Below are 21217 nucleotides of genomic sequence, written 5' to 3' on the forward strand. Positions count from 1 at the left end.
TACTTGTGTTATAATGTCAAACGTATTCGTGAAACTCATACAATTGACCGAAAAGTAAGATTTGCAAGGAATACATATGCGGAGAAACATTATCCACTCTTTTCGATAGTCGTCAAACGGCTTGTTTTCCCGTATATTTAGGCTTCGTTTTATGGTTGTTTGTTTATTATCGAAGGAAAAGGATAGTTCGGTCAATTTTGGAAGTGTTCTAAAACGATCTATAGTGATTTTTTTTTATCGAAATGTCTTTATTTTTGAGAATGGCACACACGACAAAATAGGGTCATTTCTCGTCTCGATAACAAGAATTCAATATGGCCGCGATGACTACCCAGGAGTCATAATCATTAATTTTTAGTGGAGATAACAAACTTGTACTTTTGTACTTATTACAGGTATCTGCCTCCTGAATGCTTCGTCATTGGCAAAAATCCTCCTAAAATATCGTCTAAGGTTGACGTATGGAGCGTAGGAGTTATATTTTATCAATGTTTATACGGTAAAAAGGTAGCTATCGCGATATATCTATCACGAAATTTTGCTTGTCGCGAATACAATTAAAACGTGCGCATTAAAAAAAATATTTTTGCAGCCTTTCGGTCACAATCAATCGCAAGCTACCATTTTAGAGGAGAATACGATACTAAAAGCCACTGAAGTCCAGTTCGCGAATAAACCAACCGTCAGCAACGAAGCAAAGGTAACTATCGCCAATGAGAAAGATGAGAATCGATGTTGCGAGCTATTTTGTGATGCGACGATTTGCTGTTGCAGAGTTTCATAAGAAGTTGCCTAGCGTATAGGAAGGAGGAGCGTATAGACGTACTGACACTAGCTAGACATGAATACCTGCAACCCCCAGTGCCAAAACATGGCCGCCAAGCGAACAGCCAGCAGCAGCAACAACAACAACAGATACAGCAGCAGCAGCAGAGCTCGTTCAATATCGGCATGTTTAGTGGTATGAATGCGTCGAGCAGTTCGTAGTGGAGAGGAAGGACTAAGGACAAAATCCTCGATATATACCAATACATGCCAAATCTTGAGCGCTCGGACTGTGTACACCATCTCATCTTAGGGAAATAACGATTGCTATAACCAATTGTAAATACTAAAACCGGATACTATCATCGTCACCACCATCATCACCACTACTACCACCACCACCACTACCACCTATCACCATCACCACTACAATTATTACCACATTTACCACGGCCATCACCACACCATCACAACTATACTTACAGGATCAACTACATAGGACATTGCAAGAGAGATGCGAGACTGGTCACCCGCAAGTCCAGGAGCTTGCGTCTTTCTACAAACCACGCCACATTATTCAGCATGACAAGAAACAATGTTGTGTTCGTAAATATTCAATTGTATTATCGTTCCTTGTATCAAACAGTGCGATGACTTGATAATAGTGTTTAAAAGAGAGCGAGAGAGAACGAACGAGCGTGTGAACGAGAAAATAACATGTGATAAGTCATTACGAGATAAAAGTGACGTCTAGAATAAGAGGGAAGGGGGGAAATAGGAGTATATGTGTGAGAGAGAGAAAGAGAGAGAGCAAGTAAAACAAATAAAACGAATAAAATGAAAATGAAAATTTTTTGATGGAAGTAAAGTCGATGAGATAAAAAGAGCAACGAAGAACAGGAGAAAAAAAGAGGAAGAAGTCGAGAAAAGCAATCGACGCAATCACTTTCAACGGAGATGACGTTTCTCTCTCCTGGCGTTTTAGTGTGCGTGAGCGAACGTTAGAGGATTGTTAAAATTAGCGTGAGTGTATATATTTATACTATATATATAAATATATATATATATATATATATAAACTAATAAATTCGACATAATATATATATATATATGGTGTAAAAAGGACAAGCATTGACAGTGGGAAGCAACTGTGGTGGCTCTATCCTCGCATGACCTCCGGCGCCGGTACCGGCATTCCATGAATGCTCGGCCTGTGCATCATGTTACTTTATTCGAATATTAACATTATTACTTGTATCATGATTAATAACGGTTAACACACGCGCATCCATGCCCACAAAACATGTACACCGACACGAGTACACGAAGGAGATTTGATTGGTTGTTCCTATTTTGAGACGAGAGTGGGCTTTATCTATAATGCCGGAACGATAGTCCGATAGAGAGCGAAGTGAAAATCGCATAGAGAGAACGAGAGAGAGCGAGCGCGTGCGTGCGTGTGTGTGTTTGTGTGTGCGTGTGTGTGTGCGTGCGTGCGTGTGCGTGTGTGTGTGTGTGAGAGAGAGAGAGAGAGAGAGAGTTGCGATATGCTCCCAAAGTGAAAAAAAAGCATTAAGATCCTAGTCCACCACTACTATCATCACTTGTAAAATCCGTTCTCACGCGTGTATAGTTTAAAACCCCGTGTCGAGATTCCCCAGGTAGCAATTAATGTCTAAAAGACATCATAAAGACATCTTTAAGATTTCTGGCATCTTAAAGACATCTTTATGTTGTCTTTTAGACATTAATGCTACCTGGGTCACTATAATAAAGCCACGCATTATGTTTTTCCTCCTTCACTCTTTCTTCTTTTTTTCTACTCTTTTCTCTCCTTTTTCTTGAAAGTTATAGGAGGAAAGAAAGAGAGAGAGAAGAGAGAGAGAGAGAGAGAGAGAGAGAGAGAGAGAGAGAAGGGGGGGGAGAGAGAAAGAGCGCGGATCCAAATGTGTGTGTGTGTGTGTGTGTGTGTGTGTGTGTGTGTGTGTGTGTGTGTGTGTGTGTGTGTGTGTGTGTGTGTGTGTGTGTGTGTGTGTGTGTGTGTGTGTACACAGTAAATTTTGCGCAAACAGTTTAGATTATTCAATTAATCAGGCGACAAGTGGGAAAAATATAACGAGGATAAGGAAGAACGAGCAAATCTTTAAGATAAGAAAGCCGTGAAACGCTATACCGACCCAATCATTATTTCTTTACTCGTAATTTGTTTTATATATGTACGTTATATATAGATAATTATGAAATAGAAAACTAAGTTATTTTATCAAGTGCCCTTGCTTTGTATTATAGTCGCGTCCGTCGACGAGCCGTAGCTTCTGGGAGTAAAAGAAAGAAAGGGAGAATGGGGAGTTAGAAAGAATGCATCGAGAGCGAACGAGAGACTAAAAATGAGCGAGTGCGTGTGTTGTTAAAATGTTGCGTCAGTTATTGATACAATGTGGGTACCGGGGTATTGATGACAATTCAATACCATCAATGTGATTGGCAGAAGTATGGTGAGAGAGGAGAATACATTACAAGTCTGAACAGAGTCTACTACTTAGATTCGTCGCTTCAATTTTGACAAAAAAAATGTCAACCGCTCCCACATCCCGCATTCCACTTTTCGCAAAAAGAAACACGCGGACAAAAATGCACGCTCTTGGATTTCTTTTTCTATTTTATAAGATTTTTTAGAGGTGCACACGACGTCACGCACATCATGTCATTATTTGACAATCTCATTGCGAGGCCACGCGGCTTCCAAAACGACATTTGCGTTGCAGTTCGACAGTTTTCCTATCTACGTGGATTCTCGAAAATCGCTGACTCGACAAGAAAAGGGGGTATTAACACGATCGATAAATGTAAGAATTGTTATTTGCATCATTTCCCTGTTATATCACTTTTATGAGTGAATACTTCAGATTGGGTAGAGCTTATATCTAAAAAGTTTACTGCAGCCGGCCTTAAGAAAATTATCCGGAGGTGTAATTCAACGAGCGTTTACGCCTTCGGAATCTCTCGCGGTGAACGAAAACTAGGATTTACGGGAGAGCATATAGGGCTCGTATATCTACACTTTGCGACAGAAAGGATATTTTACATTTGTACATATCTATAGAATTCCTCGGGAACGTAATTACGTGCATGTAAAATAGGATGAGAACTAGGGAAGAAAGAAAGAAAAAAAACTTTTTATCGACAACTTTTTTTCACTGAACACAAATAAAGAGAAAAATACTTTTCTATTGATTATAAGGTATTACCATGATCTGTAACACTGTTAAATATCCGTAATGTCGAATACTGTTTTTTTTTTATTGTCCTTGCGTCTCGCCACAGTCACGATCTTTCTTATGATAAAAGAAAAAAGGAACGAAAAGGGAAGAAACAGGAATTACGTCGAGGATGGTGTATGAAAACGTTATAGCAATAAATTACGTATTTGTGTATAATTTAAAAGTTAGTAAACTTATTAATTATATATAAATCACACGCGTCTCTCACGGTATGCATTTGCTTTTCGTTTCTCTTCCTTCATTTTCGTTTTATTTCCGTCATTTTAGCGAACAATATTGAACAATGAGTTGCCGAATAAAAAGTTAGAACATTTTTACACACACACACACACACACACGTGTGTGTGTGTGTGAATTATATAAAAATGAAAATCGCCGGAGATACACGAAATATTGATCAGGCTGAGAACGCGCGCACCTGGGCCGAGGGCTAATCGATTGGTCTCTATCGAGATATTTGTTTAATAACGGCCCTATTCTCTAACGAGAAACGTATACGCAAACTCTGCTCTAACAGAAAGGCTGCAAGCTTATTGGCTAAAAACTGTGCGATAGCCAATCAATTTGCAGCCTTTCTGTTAGAGCAGAGTTTGCGTATACGTTTCTCGTTAGAGAATAGGGCCCCAGGTGTAAAATCGTTGCGCCAAATGCAACCACAATAATTCTTTTTAATCTTATCCTACGGGTGAACAAGTATGCGTACACAGAACTAGTATAATTTATAATCGGAGAGGTCGAATTTAATTAACACCAATATGCCTCGAAGTTATCGGTTCCTTCGATCTCACACACATGTGGATACAGAAGATGAAATAGATATTATACGAGAGAAGAGAGGAGGAGAAGCACGTAAATTGTAAGGGGGAAACCGATCGGTTTTTGATTCGTATATTCTATCTCGATCGTATTCCTGACTGAAGTTACGTGAAGAATCGTGATTCTCAGGCTGCGTTCCGATATTCACTGCCAGTACTAAAAATCTATAGTGTATGTACGTGACATAAACTATAGTAGATTTTCAGTACTGGGAGTAAATATTGGAAGCATCAGTTATTTGGTCACGTCGAGTCTGACTCTCGCTCAGCATTTTTAAAATCTTACTAAAATCTGACTTCTTCGTTACCTAAAATGATACAAAAGCACGAAGTAAACTTACTTTATTATTACGTATGGTCAGTATAAGGTTAAAAAAGTAAAACGTCCGACAGCTTTGCTCAACCGATATTGAGCGTCGCATAATTCTAAGATCCGTTCTATGTATATATGTATAATAGTTAGTTACCGCTGTATAATTTCTTTAGTTTTTAGACAATTTGAAAAAATCCATATTATATATGACGTATGTAAAAATATATTTAAAAATTGTGTAATTTCATATTTTTCTTTCTTTTCATTTTCTACAAAACGTTTATTTTCCGGAATCGGCATATATCTCTGTATGTCTCTCTCTCTCTCTCTCTTTTTTCAAGTTTTAATCGAATTGAACAAATAAGGTTTCGGCAGCGAGAATAATGTGAAAATAGTTGTGCGATAATAATTTGAGATCCCGGAGAAATGTTCCCTGGTTTTGCACGGTATTAATTAATCTATCTAGCGTATGCGGCGCCGAATATTTTCTTTGCCAGACAGGAGCGTGCCACGTGCCCTCTTTTGGAAAAAAAAAGTAAATTAACGTCTAAACACATTGGATTATATATCGATATCACAAACAACACAATATAGTTTGCGCTAAAAAAAAATTTTTTGAGATCTTAATTACGCGATGAAATTTGTGAGTATTCTGGACACATTCGACTTTGCAGCACTGTATACGGCATATTAAATTTCACGAAATTCCACTCGCAACATTATGCGTTATTCGAGAAGCAAAATTATGTACAAGGTTGTTCGGAGCGTTTCAGAAAGAATGTGCCAGAGAACGACTGCATTGCTCGGGTAAATCTTCAAATATTACTCGAGTAAGCAAAAATACAAATTTTTATTCCAAATTATTTCCACTTGCAAAACTATTGGAGAAACGCATTCCATATTCCTGCAGATTCTGTACGAAGCACCCCATATAAAATTATTACTAATGTCACGACCAACAATCGGTGGGGACGAAATCTCCGAAATTTTCCAAATAAAATTGTGCCACGTCTCTTCACAACGATCCATGAGTTTCGTCTTGCCTCCAAATTCACACTCTAAACTACTTCAGTCAACTACGTCGTCTCTGGCATTTTTCAAAGTGTATGACGACGTTCAATCAGAATCATCGCTATCGTCTGACTTTAATGCGTAAGATACAGGCTTCCGAACTCTACCGGCAATCTTCCGAGGCGGTGGTAACGGCGAATCATCCGTTGTCATCTCTTCGTCAGAATCTGATTTCTTCTTTTTCTTCTTCGTCTGTAAAAAGAAAATTAAATCAGTAAAACTCTCGAGAGAATTATTGTTCTAAATATTATACGAACAAATATATCGACTTAAAAAGGCCTGCTTACATGACTTTGTTTAGTGGTAAATATATCATCCGTGTCAGAGTCATCAGATGATTTTGATTTCTTCTTTAATTGTCTTTTTACTCCTTTGTTACCACCGTTCTCAGTCTTCTTCTTGGTAGGTGCTGTAAATGCACAAGATAAGCAATGATTACAAAATAGTTTTTATTTAGTCATGACTCAGTTAAATGCCAATTACCCTTTTTAGGCGGCGTAAACTTTATAGGCGAATCTTCCCCGGATGAGGATATTACAGGTTTCTTCTCAGATGAAGATTGTTTCTCAGGAGAATTGCCGACTAATGAATCGAAAAGTTCTTCTGAAGTCGCTGCAGAGATAAAAAAATATATGTAATAACTGCGTTGTTTAATTTAAATATATATCGTGTATCCTTACGTGTCGGTTGAGGCAGTTTCTTGCTCGGTTTAATGTTGTCATCGGAATCACTTAGCGCTACAATGGACTCTTTCTTCTTGCATCTAAACAAGACATGCGATGAGAAATTGCTCTACGCAAATCAATGATATATTATACGTACATTTGTTCCGAATCAGAAGATGGATTAAACATTTCGAGACTGTCATCCGAATCCTCGCTGCTCATATTGTATTTCTTCTTGGCTGTTATTTAAACAGATTTAACAAATAGTAAAAGCAAGATTTCAAAAAATATGACAGAATGTAATCTATTTTAATAATCTTTTGGCTCGAGAAAAAAATAGAGACTGATACCTGCGGATCTACGAGATGATCGTGGTTGCGGAGGTGGCGAAATGCTACCGAAATCAATGTCATCGCTATCGTCCGAATCCTTATCCTTCTTTTTGGTTCCTTTCTTGATCGGCTTAAATTGTAACGTAGTTTGCTTCAATCCTGTTTATACGAGCAAAAGGGCTTATCGTTAAAATATCCGTTGTAAAATATGTAATTTATGAATTAAAATTTACCAACCCTTCTTTGTAACTTTTTTCTCCATTTTTTCAGGAGAATTTCCAAGTCTACATTCGAGAGGTTTACTAGAATCGACAAACGTATCGAATTCATCTTTCTCCTCCATGATTTGCTCTTTCTTTACCTGATACAAAAATATTGATATAATAACGACACAAGTATGCAAATAAATTAGATAACACATAGTAGATTTACTTTCGGTTTCTTTATGCCTTCTTTCTTATCCTTCGATACAATGTCGGCCTTCTCAATCTTTTTCTTCAGTTCAACGTCGATGACAGGAAGTATGCGACGAGTGTCTTCCATCTTGTAAAATCTCGAGGGCGGTTTTTTCTCGGATTGTTTCGTTTTTTTCTGTTCCTTCTGCTCCTTTTCTTCGAGCTATATGAAAATCGTAAGACAATTAGAAATAAACGAGATAAATTTTCTTTCAAAGTAAACCTTACTTTATTTAATTCGGCTAACAGATTGTCCAGATCCTCCTTCCATAAAGACATCGGCGTGCGAGCTTGCAATCTCTTCAGCTCCGCTATCTTCTCGTCCCGCTGACGCAACAAATCATCCTTCTTTTCCTTCGTCAAGCTCCACATCGTCATTCCGAGAAGGTAATCGAAGTTTTCCTTCTCTATCGCGTTTGCGGTTGGAGCAGCCTCTTCATCGTTTTCTACAGCTTCTTCCTATTTATTTACGACAATGAGAATTATTAGTAAAATTTTACACACACACACACACACACACACACACACACACACACACACACACGCACACGCACACGCACACGCACACGCACACGCACACGCACGCACGCACGCACGCACGCACGCACGTTTGTCGACACGAAAAAGGCTTTTTACAAAGACAATCATAATCCAAAGCTCTATACCTACTGAAAATTTTCTGCTTATTTTTGTTAAATAGCAAAGAGTTTCTGCTAAAAAATTTATACTATTGGAAAATGGCTATTTGTTAAAAAACCTTTATGTTACAACGTCTACATTGGAAGTTTTACATACTGTTTCTTCCTAAATTAACTTACTTGATCCTCCTAGCGTAGCAAAATAAATAAATTCCAATAAATAACTAACATTCTTTTGCGCTTGCAAGGAATTTTCAAGCAAAAATCTACTTACCAGTACTTGCTCTCTATCCTGCGACAGTTTCCAAGCTACCAACGGATCCGAATCATATTTGCTTCTGACTAATTCCGCAATCATATCCTTCTTTTTCTTGTTCTCTATCACTAGAGTGCCGTCGCATTTTTCGAGGATGAAGCGTGCCTGATTTGTCAACTTCTCCGCTTCCGCTTGCAAAGCTCCTTCCAGGTAATTTTTCCTCTTGTGATATGCCTCCAATCGTACTTTATAAAATACTTTCAATATCTGTACTACACTGTCGTACTTGTTCAAGCATTGATTCTCATCAAATGCACACTGCACAAAAAAATATCGTTGACGAATTTTCAGTCTTATTTATTATTAGTACTATTCAATATTTCTGGTATCTTACCATAGATGTTATACTCGTAGTTGTCTGAAGTTTAAATACTTTGTGAAGACCATCTTTTTCTAACTCCACTAATTTGTCACGGTTCATCATTACTATGAAGTGTACCGCAGTATCTGTGTTGTACTCTTTGTAATCCCTATGATAAAATAAATATTTTTGAAAAAATTATAGAAATTTTCCGCAACTTTTCTTATCATTCATCAATTGTAACACTTACGTAATGATAGCTGGAGTTTTATCAGTTCCATGTAACATAGGTTCTAGCACAGTTTCCTTGTAAGCTTGCGTCCACGTACCAATAGGAAGTTCAGTGATCTCCACCTTATCAGGTCCAATTATTGATATTTCTCCGCTTATAACATAACGGTAATCCCCGCAGCTTTCTACGACGCCTTTGAAATTTTTATAATACGGTATCTAAACAAAATTTTCAATTACGTGACGCAATTCAAGATAGCAATAGATATTTTGATATTTTGAGTATTCTGTATAATTATTAAGTATATATAACATTCCTAAAGTGATAAATTTAACTTTCTAATCTAAGTAATTTATCGATACATACCATTGGTTTTGGGTCCGCACCATCCATCATCCTATGTATATTCTCGATTATCTCTCGAGGATTATAGTTTGGTATTTTCGTCATCCATCCAGTACCGATACCATCAGCACCGTTTACTAATATCATAGGAATCACAGGTATGTAATAGACAGGTTCGATTCTTTGATTGTCGTCGTACTCGTGTTTCAGTAGAGGATCATCATGTTTATGGAATATATACCTTGCCAAAGGACTACGGAAGAAAGAGAGCATGCAGAGATACGTATTTCTTTTTTTTTGCAAATATAATAATGGCAAATACCTGAGCATTGTGAAAATATATCTCGGACTAGCAGCATCCTTTCCGCCAGCAAGTCTTGTACCGAATTGACCAATGGGTTGCAGCAGATTAATGTTGTTGCTGCCCACAAAATTCTGCGCGAGATTAATTATGGTCGCCATTAGGGATGTCTCACCGTGATGATAAGCCGAATGTTCGGCGACCGATCCCGCCAATTGCGCGACTTTCACCTCACGTTTGTCATTGCGTTTCAAACAGGTGAACAATACTTTTCTCTGACCCGGCTTAAAGCCGTCCATCATGTTTGGAATGGATCTTACATTATCATAATTGCTGTACAGTACCAGTTCGACGTTGATGAAGTCTGAGAAAGTTACAGTGTGCGTGTTCTTCTCATAGAGATAACGCTCGCCTAGGCCAATCTCCTTTCGCCTCTTTGTTTCATTCATGTGGTTCATTAACCAATCTTTACGTTGGTCGACACATTTCTTGCTAAACGCCATGATGATGTTCTGATCATCCTGATCGCCCTGGTATTGGAAGCGTATTCTGTGTCTGGCCATGTTTTCGAAGTACTCCTTCGCCTCCTTGGCGGTCGAAGTACCCAAACCTGTATATTAAAAAAAAAATTGTTAAATGAGTCTTGTATAAATATCGATAATTAATGAAATGCCAGGAAATACAAATTTCTGAGTAAACACCTTTGTAGTATTTGATTTTATACGTGTGAAAGTTTTCTGTTTCCTTCTTCCAATCTTCGAATTCCGGCAGAGAGAAGAAAGACAAAACTTGATTGCCCTTAGTGGCCTTCACGATAGGTGTAATAAATTCTTCAATGAAGTTCAACTTTAATAATGACGGCCAGTTATGGTGGATAAAATTGATCAACAGACCTTTGATATGTGAACCATCCTAAAGAGATCCAAATTTAATCGTAAATACTTATGATAAATAAATAAATAAATAATAAATAAATAAATAAGTGTGCGTGCGTGTGCGTGTGTAATATCTTCTGCGCGAAAAATTTAACCTGATCTTGATCAGTCATGATCATCATTTTTCCATAGCGCAACGTTTTCAAATCGTCTCGAGTTTCGTATTTCTTTTTATATTGAAGACCAAGAATTTTTATCAAATTGTTGATTTCGGCGTTTTCCAAAATCTGCTTATGGGTAGCCTCCCGTACGTTTAACATTTTACCTATGATCAAATACCGATTAGTCTTATCGTAGCATTAAAATTTATCCATTTTTTTAGTAAAATAAATTTACCTCTCAATGGAAATATGCCATATTTATCTCTGCCTATGGAAGCGATACCGGACACAGCCATTGTTTTGGCTGAGTCTCCCTCAGTCAATATGAGTGTGCATTCCAGTGATTTTGCAGTTCCTGCATCATTGGCATCCTCTAACTTGGGTATACCGTGAAGTTTTCTTTGCTTCGATTTGGGACCTAATTTTTCAAGCTGACTGTCAGCTTTAAACTTCGCCCAGGATAACACTGCTTCCACAACACCAATTTTGGCGATCTGTAATTGAAAAGAATGATCAAATGCATAGATAAACGCGAACCTTTGATATAAATATTTGCACTTACTGAGGTGATAAACTTATCAGTTAGTGTGCATTTAGAGCCAAAGCTCTTTGGCTGCAGAGTCATATTCTCCTTAGTTTGCGAGTCAAAGGTGGGATTGTTGATGAGACAGTTAACGAAGATCCACAAGTGATTCTTGATTTGAAACGGCTTAATGGCAACACCAGCTTTATTCTTCTTCTTTAACGTTTCAATCAATTGCTTGACTATCATGTCTGTCACATGATCGATGTGTCTACCACCCTATAGATATTCGGCAAATTTAAATATTTGAAACAATATTACCCTTCACAGAAAATTACTGTACATCTTACCTTTGTTGTTGCGATACTATTTACAAAGGACATTTGTTGAAATCCTTTATCAGATAAAGTAAGAGCCACTTCCCAGCGTGGACCACAATTCTCATACACAACTTTCAGCGGGTTACCGACATCGTCTTCTTTTCCTTTGATGTAAAAATCAACATAATCTTTAAAATTCTTTACTGGTATACGGCTCCCATTCAGATAAACCTTGACGCCCTTCGAGGAGGCAGCTACATCATATGCTCTTCGAGACATTAGTGATACAATATCGTCATCGAGAGATTGCATCTTGAACTTTGTCAAGTCCGGCGAAAATGTGACTTTTGTGAAATCCTCTCCGTAATAGTCCTTAATTCTAGGCTCGCTAGCTTTTCCCATATTATTGCCCCACGTCTGTAAAAAAGAAGAAAATTATCATGTGATAGAACTAAAGATGGAGATATCAATGTGTTTTTGCTCACTTGTTTTAAGCATTTCTTGTATTCCTTTGTTGCAGTCTCGACAGTAAAACGATGACTAAAAATGTTACATAGCTTGGCACCGTAACCATTCCTACCACCGGTCACTTTCTCTTCTTCGTCATCATAATTTGATGATGTCAGAAGGTGGCCAAATATCATGGTAGGTACATACATGTTCTCGTCTTTGTGTATCACTACAGGAATGCCTTTGCCGTTGTTCCATACAGAAATGGTGTTATTTTCCCTATAATAAAATAGCATTTAATTAACAATACAATTTATGGTAGATTTTTGTGAATTTTGAAATTTGTTTTTTAATATGACTTACGAGTCAATGTCAATCTTGATCATATCCATCTTAGGATCACGTTGTTTATTATCGGCAGCATTTACCAGGATCTCATCAAAAATCTTATATAATCCAGGAACGTATCTTATTTCCTTCTGTACCATCATTTCCTTCTCTTTGTCAAAGACCCACATCATTTCTGTTAGTGGCTCTACAGATCCAATGTAGGTATCTGGACGCAGCAGAATGTGTTCCAACTGTGATTTCTTTTGATAGATACCTTCAATGGTTTTCTGCTTGGTAGCTGGCTTCCCGTTGCCAGCCCCATTTTCCATGGCTGTATTCATTTTAGTACAAGGTACTTTTAAATATCTACAAATCAATAAAATAGAAGTTACACATAGAAATCTAAACAAACTTCTACTACGAGAAACAAAATGTATTGGTAAACAGCTCTGCTTTTGTGAAATCGTTTTCGAGCAATCAAATTTAACTGTCACAGATTCTAATCGTATCTAATTGTTGAAGGCACTTTAATTCTAATCTAGACGCGGACGTCCAGCTCCGAGGGAGTGCCTTCTCTTCTCCTGAGATGGAAGTTATTACCGCAGGTGCAAACGTCCACGTTGTAAGGAACTTTGAAAAATATGGCGGGAAAGAGCCGTCATCTAATCGGCGCGGTTTCGAGGGGCCCGTTTGTCTCGGGACGGGGACACCTGTCCACCTCCTTCCGTAACTCGCATAGGGTCGTCGCAGGCTGCGAGTCCGCAGACTCGGCGCGGACGGCGTACGTTGCGTACCTTCAGTGATCGCGCTTCGGCGTCCAGAGTGCGTCGCTTGCTGCTTGGCGTCGGTTGTCTCTAAGACCGCAGGACCTCCATTCGCGGGACCGTAAACACTAATTATTGGCATATCACAGGCGCGCAGGGCAACCGTCTCGCTGGACGCGCGTCGGCGGTACGCGATCGTGCCGACCGATTTGCTCGCGCCGGCACCGGCAGTAAGCCACACGCGAGAGACGAGGTACTCGTCAACGTATACTTCACACCGTCGCGTTTACACCAAGTCGTCCGCGTTCCAATGCTCGCTTCGCGCTACTTGGCGCTACTCAGCAGTTCGTGCGGCACTCTCGGCAGTCGGCTTGCCTCCGAGAACAGGGCTGCCAATCTCATCTCGTATTAAAGCCCGGTGTCCACGATGCAAGAACTGTGTCCAAGTTTCGATTTAAGCCAATCAACTTGCAGCTCTTACAGAAAAGTAGCAGTTTCATTGGCTTAAACCGAAACTTGGACCCAGTTCTTGCATCGTGGACACCGGGCTTAAGCCCCTTGCACAATGGGTGCGTTCAGCCGATACTCCGCTAGCCTAGCAATCGTGAGCAGTCGCTCGTTTTCGCTCGTTTCCTCTCCTTTTTTCGCTCGTTTCCTCTCCTTTGACCCAATGGATTAAAAGGAGAGGAAACGAGCGACTGCTCACGATTGCTAGGCTAGCGGAGTATCGGCAGAACGCAGCCAATGCTAGGCAATAGGAATAGGAACAGGGAATAGGGGCCGGTATCACAGTCTCCGATTAACGTGAGGGTCGACAGGAGTAACACTACCGACCTCTGTCGGGTTGCTTAGCTGCGAGTCCGTATTTTATTTATTATAAATTTTTTAAGAGCCAAAATGGAAAATCCGGCTATGTACCAGCTTGCGGCTGATATTACTGATTAAAACGAGCATAAGTTTAATGAGATTCGTTAATTAATTTGGCTAAAATTTGGGAAAAGCCGTTCCTAAGCAGCTTTAAGCAAGCCTGTCCATACACGACCGTCCATCGGATTGGTCCGCTGACGGTGAATTTCCGAGATTTCTAGGGACTTTCATCAGGGAAATTGGAGACATCTTCGGCGAGCGACCAATCCACGCGAATCTGTGCACAATCGGCTCAACGATCATTTTCTAATATATTTGAATCGAAAGTCGGAGTATCCGAGATAACTCTGTAGCAAAAAGGTTTTATTTCCTGCCACATCGCACGAGATTTCAGACTTGAAAAAGAAGAAAAAGAAACAGATTCTGAAATAACTCAAAGACCAAATACTAAATTTATGAACTTAATTGGTCAATATCTAATAAAATTTGCTAATTTAATTGTTCCTTCTACGTGTTAGATAATAAAAAATTATTAATTCAATCCATGTTAATAAAATATCGTATAGATAAGTATCGCTTGACGAGTTGGCCAACTAAGTTGTAGGAGCCTTATCCGATCTCCAGATATATAACGGAATAAGGTAGTAGGTTTATATTAATGGGAATATAATTCTATAGATGTACGATTCCTCAATAATGACGCATTTTTCTGACGAGGCACGTGTTGTCGTGCTTACATTGTATCTTTATACAACTATTCTTATTATTCCATTATCTATCGTACGGCGTTACTTTTTTTGCAAGATTGTTATACTGTTGGATATTTTACTGCTTTGTTCGGTATTACATTCAAAAATCTGTCGATGGTTTTATATGCTTGCTTTTCTACCGTGAACGCACTATTAAAAAGGAGAGAAACGACACAAGCTCGCACTACAAACGGCAGAAAGGAAAGCATATAGACGCGGAATAATAAAATCAGAGTTAAATACAAAATGAAATCACTACTGCTCTCCGTCTCGTGGTTAGCGGTGATTGATTTCGTAGTAGCAGCTGTCCACATTGTTGAAAAATTGTCGAAAATTCTTGCTAGGAGGAGCGCGGCTTAATGGAATGATGATTGGACGAATGAAGAGATCGGTAGTAGTGAGGAAGAGTACCTGTGAAAAAAAATCAAGTAGACTAAGTTGTACATGTGTGCCATGTATTTGTAATTTACAAATTATGTTGTAAAACATATTCGAGGGTTGTCACGAGATTGAATCAACAAAAAGAAAACTAAGACACTCGACTTAAATTATAATTTTGCGCTTTTACAAAAAATAATAGACATCGAGAATTATAATATAATATTAACAAACAAGCAAAACGACATTGAGAGAGAAAGAGAGAGATTGCCGCTATAATTTCTTAAAGCAACGGAGCGAAAAACACCTAGTTTCAATTTTATGCGGCAACTCACCAGCGGTTACAACGCGAATTGCACTGCGTTCGCGAATGAGGATTTTCGTTAGTACGGCTGGTGCCTCTGATTTTGGCGACCACCACCTCCTCCTCCTCCTCTTTGCTTGCCGCCATAGCCTGAGCCACCTGGAACAACACCGAGACTGCACCGTTAGTCTATTTACTTCTACAACGCAATTCTATAGCTACAATCATATGATTATAATTACACAAGTTAATAATGTAAAACAGATCGACTCTTATGATGTAATGCACGCACATCTCGGTAAGAATACACTACTAACAACCATGTACTACGAAAGAAGATATTACTACTGATAATAAATGTAAGAACAAAGAGGCTACAGGCTAAGGTAGTAAGCTGCATACTTTTCAGATCCCTTCCTTTTGATATGCATCTCTCTGGGATTCTGGTAATTCCTCCCTTGGTTTCTTTTGTTATTACAACAATGATTAAGCAACATGAACTTTTGGATGTTTTTTCACTTTGACGTCTTTATTACGACTATAAGTCGGGGGGTAACTTGCTCTCATTGTAATCAAAGGGTTACAAGGATGGGTGCAACACTAGCGGTGGCAAAGCTAAATATAAAAGAGAGAAAGAAAGAGAGAGAGAGAGAGAGAGAGAGAGAGAGAGAGAGAGAGAGAGAGAGAGAGAAAGAGGGAGAGAGAGAGAGAGAGAGAGAGGGAGAGAGAGAGAGACAGAGCGCGCGCGCAAAATACAAAATGATGGGTAATAAAGAGTATATCAAGGAACGCTGTAATGCGTACCTTTACCGCGTACACCACCGCGCCCGCCCGCGTAGCCACCTTCGTAATTACCACCGCCATAGCCATAGCCATCTGCGTTTCATGAAACACATGGTACAATGGAGTCAGTATCCGCACGTACCATCGAGATTTCAATGCATTGCAAGAAGTAAAAAAAAATCGTGCAAAAAGAACCAATTCCAAGAGTGAGAATTCTAGTTCGAGAAAAACGATGCAAAGATACTCTCTGAAGATCGTCAGGATACTGACCATTTCATGACAGAAAATACCTCACCCTAGGACATTACTTAAGTTCAAATTCGATTTACTATAATCTGCTATATGATAAAGAATAAAGAATAATCACCACCATATCCGCTGTAATCATAACCACCGTAACCGCCGTAACCGCCGCCGTAGTAATCGTATCCCCCGTAACCGTCGTACCCACCGCCGTAGCCGCCTTGGCCGTAGCCACCGCCATAACCGCCTCCGTAGCCCTGTCCCCAACCACCTTGTCCTCCGAATCCGCGACCCCGACCGCCACGGGCTCCTCTACCTCGGCCCATCATTCCGCCACGCATTCCACCCATGCCATCCAATTTAGGAGTCGCCTTTTTTACATCCACCTGTTAAACAAGAGATAAAAATCAATAAGAAATATTGTTGATTTAATTTATGAATTGTAAGTTAAATTTTAAGTTTAATAATTGCTAAATAAAAGACCGATGAAACTTACAGCTTTTCCATTGATGGTCTGTTTGGGTGTTTTAAGAAGTTCATTGACAACTTGCTCAGATTCAAACGTAATAAAGCAGAAACCTTTCCTTTGGTTCTTTGTCTTATCAAACGGCATCTCTACTTCGACAATCTGGAAGAAATTCGTGATAATTTATGTTTCTTTTGGCTTATTCCTTGTATTCCGTTTCTAAGCAAAAAATACTTACATTTCCAAATTGTGAGAAGAAATTTTTGATATCGTCATCGGATAGTTCTGTTGAGAGACCACCGACGAAGATCTTTCCATGCCTAGCTTTCGCTTTCTTAGGATCGACTTTTTTGTTGTTGATGACATGATCGCCAGCTGACATAATCTGTAAGAAATCATTAAATCCATTTCAGGAATAATTAATTATATATACAGGGTGTCCGAAAAATCGCCTACTCCACTTCGGGAGGTGATTCGGGACCCAAAAACAAGCAAAAAAGTTCATACAAACATAGGTCCGGAAATGAGCCGTTTCCGAGTTATAGCCACTTTTATGTTCAAAAATCGTAATTTAGAATCCGCTTGACATCCCTCTTTTTTAATTATTTCTTAAATTAAAAATTTTTATTTTTAAATATCAGCTAATTCATTAAAACTTAAACAATCCATTGATGAATACGGAAATATTAGATACAACCTAAAAGTAAGGTGTTGTTAAATAATAATTTGAAATTTATTGAAAAGCCGTGATTTACTTACTGATTTTGAATAGGCGTGAAAACAACTGATTTCAAGTAGCCGTGAAAACAACTAATTCTGAATAGCCGTGAAAACAACTGATTTCAAGTAGCCGTGAAAACAACTGATTTCTTTTAAAAATAATATAATCGTATTTACAAATATTGAAAAATTGAAAAAAAAAATAAAAAAATTAAAAATATTTAAAAATAAAAATTTTTAATTTAAATATAATTAAGAAAGAGGGATGCCAAGCGGATTCTAAATTATGATTTTTGAACATAAAAGTGGCTATAACTCGGAAACGGCTCATTTCCGGACCTATGTTTGTATAAACTTTTATGCTTGTTTTTGGGTCCCGAATCACCTCCCGAAGTGGAGTAGGCGATTTTTCGGACACCCTGTATATATTATTTATAATACTTGAAATTTACTGTGAGTACCGATTAAAACATAAATATAGATAATAAATTACCTTATCGAGAGCTTCGGCTTTGGCGAAGACAATAAAGGCAAATCCTCTCGATCTTCCCGTATTAGGATCTGTTTTGACATTAATACTCTCAATGTCGCCATATGTGCTAAAGTGTTCTCGTAATTCCTCTGAAACAAATTAGAATAAAGAGCCATGACAAATTTCCGAGTAAAATGTAGCTTATTGACGATTGTAAATTATTAAGAGTAAAACTACTCACTGTCAGTAGTTTCCCAGCTCAAGCCACCGACAAATAATTTTCTGTAAACAATAAACAGAAGTAAAATTTTCAAGTAAATGTAATGGAGGATAACGCGTTTGCCGCCCTAACTTTGCAACCGCTATTGCGGTGCTACGATAATTGCGGTAGTATTATATTATTTCAATTGAATTTTTATAGGCACACAATGTTAAAAGGTAAACAAAAGAGATAAATAAAAATTAAATGTGCCTATCAATCATTAGAGTCCTGATTACTTCCGGTCAACCTGCAAAGCAATGGAACTAATTTATTTTACCAAAGAAAGAACATATTTTTTTTATAAATATTAAATTAAATTAATTGCTTCTACGAATTTAATGTCGATTAAATATCATTCCTGTGCAAATTAAAGTCATACTACAATTTAATAGAGTGTAATTGATGATCCATGATGCTATCTGGAAAAGGGATTGCAAAACATTTTGTTGTATTTAAACAAGCACGATATTTCCAATTGCAGCAACACACAATGTAGGTGTGTCCTACATATAGATTTGGAAAAATAAACACGTTCCTTGCGTGTGAGACTGAACAAGATTGTTATACTGACAATAAGAGATAAAGTTACAACATACCATATCCCTAGAACAAATGAACTTTTCATCAAGTTAAATGTTATGTTATTATACAAATTACATACGCAGTTGCTACGCGATAGCGTAGTAAAATTCAAGTTATGGAGAGATGGCGGCTTTGCGCACCACATAGGTCAACTCGATTTGAACACCATATATATAACAAGTTTTGTGAAAAATATTAAGGTGATTGGGCCATGTACCATGTGAGTCAATATAAGGGCTAAATTTTATTTTAAGAAAAACCATTTTTATGGATGTATTCTAGACACTTGTATAATTACTGGTTTTATAATGTAACTTTTCATTCGATTACGTATCAATTTATCTACTGATAAATGTAAACAGTTCAAGATTTGACTTCAGTTGACATTCGTACAAGAGAAATGTCGCGACATTGCATCTCTTCGATGTAGGCAGCTATCATGCCAGTGCCATGTGTTTGAGTGAGGTTATGTATTGTGTTTATGTTAAAAAATAATGGAAGGTAACAAACAATTTCGATAACGGGAGATTTGCTTGCCAAAGAATAGTGCTGTGGAAAGAAAACACTACACGGCGCGGCGTTGCCACATGTTCACGTCGCGTACAGCTGATCGAAAGGCCGACAAGAAACGCGACGATTCATCAACTTTTGATTGAATTTTTGGCCTTATTACACGTCAACGTCGTTTTGTCTTATACTTAACAAGTGCTAGAAGAATCAAATAATGTTATTTTCAGTTTTTTGAACTTGTTTCTTTACAGACAGTGAGTGAAATTCTCGAAAAATGTATGTTTTCGGTACAATTTCCCATAAAACCTATTTAAAATTGCCAACTTTGAGATTTAATATCTTAAAAACTAGACGTCAGATCTTCTCAAAATTGCAAATTTAAGCGTATTTAGGTTTTTTTTATAACATATATTTAATTCGGATTTTTTTCTTTAACATGCTCTGATGGCCCAATCACCTTAAAGAAAAAGTTTTTTTTTTAAGTACATTTGCATAAGTATATATGTGTATGTGTGTGTGAATGTGTAGTAGAAAAAAACGCATCAAAGAAAGCAAAGTACTGTTACAACGATGATCCAAATAAGCTACACACAACTCCAGTTGAGATACGGCTGCTCCTAAAGAAAATACAAACAACTTTTCTAAGTTACAAATCCCGATTATTAATTGGCTCACAGTAGTGGCACGTAGTAGATCGACTGCAACTCTATATTGGAAAGCTAAAAATTAATTTCCACATTACAATAGATCAACATTGGTCACTGCATGATTTTGCTTTGTTATCTCTCTCATTTTTTGCTTTTATTTGACTTCTTTTTAAACAATGTTATTGTGCATTACACTCGTACGCATACATATATTAGATATTTTATCTTATAGTTCGTCAAGAAGGCTTACATTAGATATGACTTGTCTCCGAGTCTCGAGATGCACTTTTCATACTTTTTCATATTCAAATAACAAGCGGCAATATGTACACACTTTGCTGTTTTTCTATCTTTTCCTTAACTTTTTTTCCGGCGATGTTAAGTCTGTACTTATATACGTTTATCGATATATGTCGTTTTCATATCATCTATTGCTGATGATAAATACCATGGGTACCAGTCTCTCGCCGGTATCTGTTGTCAGGTCAGGTCACAGTTAGCCGGTTGCAAGCAGCCCACCATAATCGCACTGGGACGTTTGCCACCTGCAGACCAAGTCACAGAAACTGCGTTAATGGCGTTCCGGAGCCTATTGGAGATGTTTGCATTGGCCCTAGTGTCTCTGTGCATTTGCTCATGCCCAAATAATCCAAATCACACTCGAATCAGCGGAAATTACTCTACTCTGTATTATCCAGCAGGCAAGTATGTGTCGCTGCGACACGTATTTGATCTCAGGTAACATTTAACTCGACTTGATTCCAGCACTTTTCGTGTCGTGACGTAACATGATGGACGTAACTTGAGAACTCGATGCTCGATCGTTCACAATAATTCCGACCCCAAAGCTCATTCACGAAGCCTCATAGTTCAATTCAGTGATCCCAGACAAGCATTGGACGGATTTTGTCAATCGTTTCAAGCAATTGACTAAATCTGAATTTGACCGTAAACTGTACTGTGAATAAGGAAAGATGACTC

General features: G+C 38.1%; 3 protein-coding genes across 24 annotated transcripts in view; 1 reads left to right on the plus strand and 2 right to left on the minus strand.

The window, feature by feature from the left end:
* The window catches only part of Tlk (Tousled-like kinase), a 62292-nt gene extending 53430 nt beyond the window's left edge, over positions 1 to 8862 (plus strand). For 15 of the 17 annotated variants that reach the window (XM_071789340.1, XM_071789342.1, XM_071789338.1 and 12 more), the window contains 3 exons: positions 396 to 507; positions 593 to 700; positions 775 to 3296. In XM_071789340.1, the coding sequence (XP_071645441.1) occupies positions 396 to 507; positions 593 to 700; positions 775 to 987 (433 nt within the window). In that variant the 3' untranslated portion in view covers positions 988 to 3296. Of the gene's footprint in view, positions 1 to 395; positions 508 to 592; positions 701 to 774; positions 3297 to 8723 lie in introns of those variants that run through there. The other 2 variants (XR_011733803.1, XR_011733802.1) reach the window with 2 other exon arrangements.
* Positions 4179 to 13650, minus strand: Top2 (topoisomerase 2). Of its 2 annotated transcripts, XM_071789319.1 has the most exons (23): positions 13284 to 13650; positions 12523 to 12855; positions 12195 to 12438; positions 11740 to 12126; positions 11429 to 11668; positions 11102 to 11360; positions 10861 to 11030; positions 10532 to 10742; positions 9852 to 10440; positions 9551 to 9782; positions 9203 to 9402; positions 8986 to 9121; positions 8610 to 8909; positions 8516 to 8524; positions 7926 to 8156; positions 7675 to 7860; positions 7480 to 7603; positions 7261 to 7401; positions 7068 to 7149; positions 6926 to 7008; positions 6729 to 6857; positions 6533 to 6654; positions 4179 to 6437 (listed from the first exon to the last, which is right to left on the minus strand). In XM_071789319.1, exons 2-23 carry the CDS (start codon positions 12828 to 12830, stop codon positions 6291 to 6293), a joined length of 4530 nt encoding a protein of 1509 aa, XP_071645420.1. In that variant the 5' UTR covers positions 12831 to 12855; positions 13284 to 13650; the 3' UTR covers positions 4179 to 6290. The 2 variants fall into 2 exon arrangements, with proteins under 2 accessions (XP_071645420.1, XP_071645421.1); XM_071789320.1 differs by lacking the exon at positions 8516 to 8524.
* Positions 13651 to 14801: 1151 nt separating this feature from the next.
* On the minus strand, positions 14802 to 20822 carry LOC139819727 (RNA-binding protein squid-like). 5 transcript variants are annotated; one of them, XM_071789364.1, is made up of 9 exons: positions 20685 to 20822; positions 18477 to 18517; positions 18257 to 18384; positions 17282 to 17428; positions 17074 to 17205; positions 16702 to 16963; positions 16356 to 16427; positions 15583 to 15710; positions 14802 to 15280 (listed from the first exon to the last, which is right to left on the minus strand). In XM_071789364.1, the coding sequence occupies exons 4-8, from the start codon at positions 17423 to 17425 to the stop codon at positions 15631 to 15633; spliced, it is 690 nt and encodes a 229-aa protein (XP_071645465.1). In that variant the 5' UTR covers positions 17426 to 17428; positions 18257 to 18384; positions 18477 to 18517; positions 20685 to 20822; the 3' UTR covers positions 14802 to 15280; positions 15583 to 15630. The 5 variants fall into 5 exon arrangements, with proteins under 5 accessions (XP_071645465.1, XP_071645461.1, XP_071645463.1 ...); XM_071789360.1 differs by having other exon boundaries at positions 20487 to 20742; XM_071789362.1 differs by lacking the exon at positions 16356 to 16427 and having other exon boundaries at positions 20487 to 20742.
* Positions 20823 to 21217: the final 395 nt, after the last annotated feature.

The sequence above is a fragment of the Temnothorax longispinosus genome, chromosome 9 (assembly GCF_030848805.1).
Source record: "Temnothorax longispinosus isolate EJ_2023e chromosome 9, Tlon_JGU_v1, whole genome shotgun sequence".
Lineage (NCBI taxonomy): Eukaryota > Metazoa > Arthropoda > Insecta > Hymenoptera > Formicidae > Temnothorax > Temnothorax longispinosus.

Coding starts and splice junctions, on each gene's coding strand:
- Top2 (XM_071789319.1), bottom strand. CDS start 12,830: ATGAATACAGCCATGGAAAATGGGGCTGGCAACGGGAAGCCAGCTACC. Junction 12,127..12,194: donor ACAAGAAATGCTTAAAACAA/GTGAGCAAAAAC, acceptor TCTTTTTTACAG/ACGTGGGGCAATAATATGGG. Junction 7,150..7,260: donor ATCATCTCGTAGATCCGCAG/GTATCAGTCTCT, acceptor TTTAAATAACAG/CCAAGAAGAAATACAATATG.
- LOC139819727 (XM_071789360.1), bottom strand. CDS start 20,539: ATGAAAAAGTATGAAAAGTGCATCTCGAGACTCGGAGACAAGTCATAT. Junction 18,518..20,486: donor GGAGACAAGTCATATCTAAT/GTAAGCCTTCTT, acceptor TATTGTTTACAG/AAAATTATTTGTCGGTGGCT. Junction 16,428..16,701: donor TGATTACAGCGGATATGGTG/GTGATTATTCTT, acceptor CATGAAACGCAG/ATGGCTATGGCTATGGCGGT.